Raw genomic sequence first — 7,011 nt, 5'->3', positions numbered from 1 at the left:
CAGAATTCACACGCATAAGTGGTCACAACTACATAATTACGTTCATTGAGGCCTTTCCACAAACATCTTGTGGGCATTTTGCACTCACAACCCATTTCAAGTATTTTACAACATCAACCCACCACAATATCTTCCAAAATCACAAACCAAGTGAAACGACACCCCACCAATCTCACCACTCACAAACACTACAACATATTTTACCAATTCTACTACTCAAAAACAAAGAAAAACAACTACCTAAATGCACACTAAAAACAAAAGAAATTCAAAAAAAAAATAGAAAAAGAAAAGGGCAAAATAGAACAAGGGATTCATACCTGTAGTGATAGAGGGTGGGGAGTAGAGAAGAAAGGTAGAGGGGAATGTGGCTTGTGACTTGGGGAAAATTGAAAACAAATGGAAATTTGTTAAAGAGGAGAGTTGAAGGAGAAAGGAAAGCGCTGAGGAGAAGGGGCTGGGGAGGATTTTCTGATTTTGTTTGATTTGGGCGGTGGGTTTGGGATTAAAGAGAGGGTTATTAGAGGGGGGGGGGGATTATTAGAAGAGGAGGGGGGGAGGGGGGTAATTTATGCTACTAAAGAAAATTAACATACAAAAATTCAATAAAACAAATGACACAAAACTTACGGATGTGGGCGGAGCTAGCGCGGTCGTCGCGCGATACGAGCGTGGCCCCGCTGGCCCAAGCAGAACACAATGCAATATGCGCGGCCACTAGTGCGATTGCACTAGTAGCATGACCAGTAGTGCATTTAGTAGCGCGAGCGCGCTAATATTTTTGAGCCCAGGCAAAATACTTGCCCATATGCGCAGCCACTAGCGCGATCGCGCTAGTAGCGCGACCGGTAGTGCATTCAATAGCGTGGGCATGTTAATGTTTTGAGCCCAGGCAGAATACTTGCCCATATGCTCAGCTACTAGCATGGCCTGTAGCGCGGGCGTGCTCCTGGGCGAAATTTTTTTCATGTTTTTCACCTGTTCTTACCACTTTCGATGGCCTTATCACCCGCCCATTGTCACCTACATTGGTTAGCACTCACAATTAACAACTACTACTATCGTTGGGTTGCCTCCCGACTAGTGCCTTAGTTAATGTCGTGGCACGACGATTACAACAATTCAATGGGTTGCCTGCCATGCAACGCCTGATTTAACGTCGCGGCACGACGTAGACAAACGCATTTAAGGCTCGCTCGACCTCTGAGGTTCCGTTAGGTGGGTCTCTGACACTTCCTTTGGTTCTTTTATGCCTATGTATAGCTTCAATCTCTACCCATTGACTCTAAACATGTGAGAGTCTTTCTCTGAGGCAATCTCTACAGCCCCTTAAGGGAATACTTCAACCACTCGAAATGGACCAGACCATCGTGACTTAAGCTTACCAAGGAACAGCCGTAACCTTGAGTTATAGAGCAATACCATGTCCCCGGGTTTGAAATCTCGCTCAACAATGTTCTGGTCGTGCAACTTCTTCATTCTTTCCTTGTACAACCTTGTTCTCTCAAAAGCAAGATGTCAGAACTCGTCAAGCTCATGCAATTCAGTGATTCTCGTTGTGCCCGCAACCTCAATGTCTAGGTTCAGCTGCTTCAGTGCCCACCAAGCTTTATGTTCAAGTTCCACTGGCAAGTGGTAGGCCTTCTCGAACACCAATTTATATGGTGACATACCAATTAGTGTTTTAAAAGCAGTTCTATAAGCCCAGAGTGCATCATCTAACTTTTTTGCCCAATCAGTTCTTGTGGCGTTCACTGTCTTGGTGAATACACTCTTTATCTCTCTATTAGACACTTCCACCTGTCCACTTGTCTGCGGATGATACGGAGTTGCCACCTTGTGACACACATCATACTTCGCTAGCAACCTCTCAAAGGCTCGATTACAGAAGTGGGTGCCTCCGTCACTGATAATAGCTCTCAGTGTCCCAAAACGGGTGAATGTGTTCTTCTTCAAAAACCCCACCACTACTCTTGCATCATTAGTGGGAAATGCTACAGCTTCTACCCATTTGGACACATAATCTACAGCAACAAGTATGTACTTATTGCCAAAGGAGTTGACGAAGGGTCCCATGAAGTCAATCCCCCAAACATCAAACACTTCCACCTCTTGAATCGGGTTCATGGGCATCTCATGGCTACAGGAAATGTTCCCGGTTTGCTGACATTCATTGCAACCCTTCACCCATTGGTGCACATCTTTGAATGCTGTTGGCCAAAAGAAACCGGCGTCTAGCACTTTCGCCGCTGTCCTGACTCCTCCAAAATGCCCTTCATACGCCGATACATGACATGCCTGCAAAACAAAAGATTGTTCTATCTCGGGTACACACCTCCGGATCATATTGTCAACACATATTCGAAACAAGTAAGGCTCATCCCAATAATACATGTGGCAGTCACGATAAAACTTTTTCTTTTGTACAGAGGAAAGGTCATAGGGAACTATACCGCTGGCCAGGTAATTTGCAAAGTCTGCATACCATGGCACTTCATCAATACTAGTAGCAAGCAGCTGCTCGTCTGGAAAGGTTTCCAAAATATCCTCAACCTCAACTGAGTTTTCAGCTCCCTCAAGTCGTGATACATGGTCAGCGACTTGGTTTTATGTGCCCTTACGGTCACGAATTTTGAGGTCGAATTCTTGCAGTAGCAACACCCAACGAATCAGGCGCGGCTTAGATTCCTTCTTCTCAATCAAGTACCTGAGAGCTGCATGATCAGTGTATACAATTACCTTAGAGCCAATCAGGTACGATCTGAATTTGTCGAAAGCAAACACCACTGCCAACATCTCCTTCTCTGTCACAGTGTAGTTCAACTGGGCTCCACTCAGCGTTCTACTAGCATAGTAGATTGGATGAATTAGCTTGTCTTTCCGCTGTCCCAACACCGCCCCCGCTGCATAGTCACTAGCGTCACACATGAGTTCGAACGGTTGCTCCCAGTCGGGGGAAACAATGATGGGTGCTGTGACTAGCCTCTTTTACAGCTCCTCGAATGCTACCTTGCAATCATAAAAAAACAAGAAGGGGTGATCTTTTTCTAACAATTTACAAAGAGGGTTATCATTTTTTGAGAAGTCTCTTATGAATCGTCGATAGATACTGGCATGCCCGATGAAGCTCCTGATTGCTTTGACTGAAGTTGGAGGGGGCAGCTTTGCTATCACATCCACTTTAGCACGATCCACCTCAATTCCTTTGCTTGACACCCGGTGCCCCAAGACTATGCCCTCTTATACCATGAAATGGCACTTCTCCCAATTAAGAACCAGGTTAGTCTCAATACACCGTTTCAGCACACGCATCAGATTTATTAGGCACTTATCGAATGAATTTCCCACCACTGAGAAATCATCCATGAATACCTCCATTATGTCCTCTACCATATCAGTGAATATGGCCATCATGCACCTTTGAAATGTGACGGGTGCATTGCATAGGCCAAATGGCATCCTCCGAAAGGCATAAATGCCATATGGGAAAGTGAAAGAGGTCTTTTCTCTATCCTCAGGTGCAATGGAGATCTGATTGTAAACTGAGTACCCATCCAGAAAACAGAAGTGTGACCTCCATGCCAGTCTGTCTAGCATCTGATCAATGAAGGGAAATGGGAAGTGGTCCTTCCGGGTGGCCAGATTTAACTTTCTGTAGTCCATGCAAATTCTCTAGCCCATGACGGTTCTCGTCGAGATCAGTTCATTGTTATCATTTTTGACTACCGTCATGCCACTCTTTTTAGGCACACATTGAACCGGGCTAACCCAGTTGCTATCAGAGATTGGGAAAATAATTCCCGCATCTAACCACTTTATCACTTCTTTCTTCACCACTTCCTTCATGTTGGGGTTCAGCCTTCTTTGGTGTTCCCTGAAAGGTTTGTGTCCCTCTTCCAGCAGAAATTTATGCATACAGTAGGCGGGGATGATCCCTTTTATGTCTGCCATGGTCCACCCAATGGCAGTCTTACACTCCTTGAGTACCTGCAAGAGTTGTTGTGCCTGCATATCTAATAAACTAGATGAGATAATAACAGGTAATATGGAGTCAGGTCCAAGGAACTCATACCTGAGATGGGCGGGCAGTGGCTTCAACTCCAGCTTTGGGGGTTCTTCGATGGATGGCTTGGCTAGAGGAGTTTCTCTATTTTCTAAGTGCAAGGGCTCAAATTCAAGAGTTCTGTCCTAGAACCCTCTGCCCTCTAGTGCCAACACTCATTTTGTCAGTTCTTCTCTATTCACCTTATCTAAATTCATCAGACATGCAGCAAGAGGGTCCTCAATAGTCAGCATCTCATCATCAGTTTCGACAATCACATCCACAACATCAATAAGAGAGCAATTGGCAAATTCACTTGGTCTCCTCATAGATTTATGCACATTGAATGTTATCTCTTCGTCGTTTAATCTCATCTTGAGCTCCCTAGTCTCACAATCAATGAGAGCTCTCCCAGTGGCCAAGAACGGCCTTCACAAAATTATGGGAATTTCTTCATCCACCTTGCAGTCTAAGATCACAAAATCTGCAGGGAACACAAATTTCCCCACCTAAATCAACACATCATCCAACATACCAGAGGGTCTTTTTACATTCCTATCAGCCAGCTGTAATAACATAGAGGTGAGTCTAGCTCTTCCAATCCCAAGCCTCTTATAAATCGCTAGGGGCATAAGATTAATGCTAGCCCCTAGATCACAAAGTGCCTTAGCAAAAGCAAAATTACCAATAGTGTAGGGAATTGTAAAGCTCCCTGGGTCAGATAGCTTTTCCGCAATTAGTCTAGTCACCACTGCACTGCAGGTCTGAGTAAGAGTCGTCGTGGCCAGGTCTTGGAAATCGAATTTTCTGGACATTAAGTCCTTCATCATTTTTGCATACCCAGGCATCTCTTTCAAAGCATTTATCAATGGAATGTTTACTTGGATTTGTTTCAGCATCTCCAAAAATTTCTTGTATTGCTCCTCTTTTTGGTACTTATCTAGCCTTTGAGGGAATGGTGCGAGAGGTCTCTTCTTCCTAATGATTTGGGACTGCTCTTTATCAGCTGCCACCTCAACTACTTATTCCTGGCTATCTCAGCGGTTTTTTTCTCAGTCTTAATCTGAATGTTATGTTCTTCCTGAGCAGGCTGGACTGTCACCTCTGTCAGTTTCGTTGACTCATCTAGCTCAATGGGCACTGGTTTGAGTGTCTCAGCCTTCTTCTTTCTCGAGCCCTCTCTTGCTCCACGTCTAAATCTCTACCATTCCGTAGACTCACTGCCATCAGCTGCTTCGGACCTTGGTCTTTTGGATTTATTTCAGTGTCTGCAGGTAATGTCCCATGAGGACGATTGTTTAGAGACATCGAAATTTGGCCCAACTGTACTTCAATATTCTTAATATCTGAATCATGTGCATCTACTCTTTCACTAATTTTTGCATTAGACACAATAACCTGCTGCATCATTGCCTCAAGTCGAGCAAACCTATCTTCCTGCCGTCAACCATGCTGCTGCTGAGGGGGGTGATACCCCTGCTGCTGATTTTGATTGTTATATCCCTGTGGCCTTGGGTAAGGTGCCATATTGTTAGGAGGTATCATACCTCCCATGTTCCCATTGTTGAACTGTGGCTAGACTGGCCTGTACGGCTGATTTTGCTGGCTCCAATTCTGACCACCCTGTCTCTGGCCTCCATAATTAGACACACAGTTCATGTCTTCAGGGTAGTGATGATGATCATGTTCTGCATTCCATTGGTTACCAATTGGCTGACTAATGCAAGATATGCACAAGCCTCCATTGGTAGTATCTACGATGTGTACCTGCTGCTTCTCCCCTGAATCTTCCACCTTTTTGGTGAGTATACTCATCTGTGTCAATATGGTGGCCATATTTTCAGCCATAGAGTTGGATGGATCTAATGGCACTGAGTGAACCACTTGAGTGATAGGTGCATTCCTGGTTGTCCATCCCGAATTCTGTGCCATCTTGTCAAGCAGACTCTGGCCTTCTCTCCATGTTTTGCTTAAAAATGCTCCACCAGCTGAAGCATCAATAATGTTCTTCACGCTATCTGACAATCCCATGTAAAACCGCCTCCCCAACATCAGATCTGGAATACCATGGTGCAGACATATAACTAGCATCCCTTTGAAACGTTCCCATGTTTCATGAAGTGTCTCCATTGGTCTCTGTTTAAAACTCAAAATTTCATCAATTTGTTGAGCAGTCTTGTTGGGTGGGTGGAATTTGTTATGGAATTGCTTGACTAACTCCTCCCAAGTTGTTATGGAATTTATAGGGAGTGAGTTTAGCCAGGTCTGGGCAGCTCCTGTCACTGAGAATGGAAACAATAATAGCTTGATTGCTTCCAGAGTTACGTTGGGCTGCCTTTGGGTTTTGCAGATTGAAAGGAAATTCTTCAAGTGATGTTGAGGATCTTCAACTTGTGACCCCGAAAATAGTCCCTTGTTTTGCAACAAGTGTAGCATGTTATTCGTGATTTGAAATGATTCAGCCTGTATCTGCGGGACTACAATCGTTGTGGCCAGATTTTCAGTTGTGGGTTGTGCCTAGTCATAGAGAGCAGCCTCTGGCACAAGAGGTGACACAGGTGCTATTGGCACTGCTGGGTCTACCACGTTATCCCCCATGTCTAGTTCGATTTGTTCAGTTGTTTGTTGTTGTTTGCTTTTCCGGTTGGCCCGATTCAAGGCCTTGAAAACTTTCTCGGGATCTGATAATGCTTCAAATACTTCACTAGTTCTCGATGACTTTCTAGGCATGCACTTGTACAACCAAGTCAACAAACATTAAAATTTCAATGTAAAGATTGTATATAGAGAAAACTGACTACACTAAGAATTTTTGTACTTCTTTCAATTGTAATTGATAATACCGTTAATTCCCCGGCAACGACGCCAAAGTTGCTCACGCCAAACTATGCCTTATAAAAAAAAGATACGCGGACGTTGCAATTATAATCTGAGTATTTAGCCCAGAGTCGAACCCACAAGGAATTAAC

General features: G+C 44.3%; 1 protein-coding gene and 1 non-coding gene across 2 annotated transcripts; one reads left to right on the top strand and one right to left on the bottom strand.

The window, feature by feature from the left end:
• Positions 1-4,551: 4,551 nt before the first annotated feature.
• Positions 4,552-4,941, bottom strand: LOC104243965 (uncharacterized). Its single transcript, XM_009799249.1, has one exon. The coding sequence runs from the start codon at positions 4,939-4,941 to the stop codon at positions 4,552-4,554; it is 390 nt and encodes a 129-aa protein (XP_009797551.1).
• Positions 4,942-6,104: 1,163 nt separating this feature from the next.
• Positions 6,105-6,211, top strand: LOC138888799 (small nucleolar RNA R71). The gene has a single exon (XR_011406378.1). It is a non-coding gene; the product is annotated as a small nucleolar RNA R71 (small nucleolar RNA).
• Positions 6,212-7,011: the final 800 nt, after the last annotated feature.

Source organism: Nicotiana sylvestris, chromosome 3 (genome assembly GCF_000393655.2).
Source record: "Nicotiana sylvestris chromosome 3, ASM39365v2, whole genome shotgun sequence".
NCBI classification, from domain to species: Eukaryota; Viridiplantae; Streptophyta; class Magnoliopsida; order Solanales; family Solanaceae; genus Nicotiana; species Nicotiana sylvestris.
This window is presented reverse-complemented; position numbering and strand designations above follow the sequence as displayed.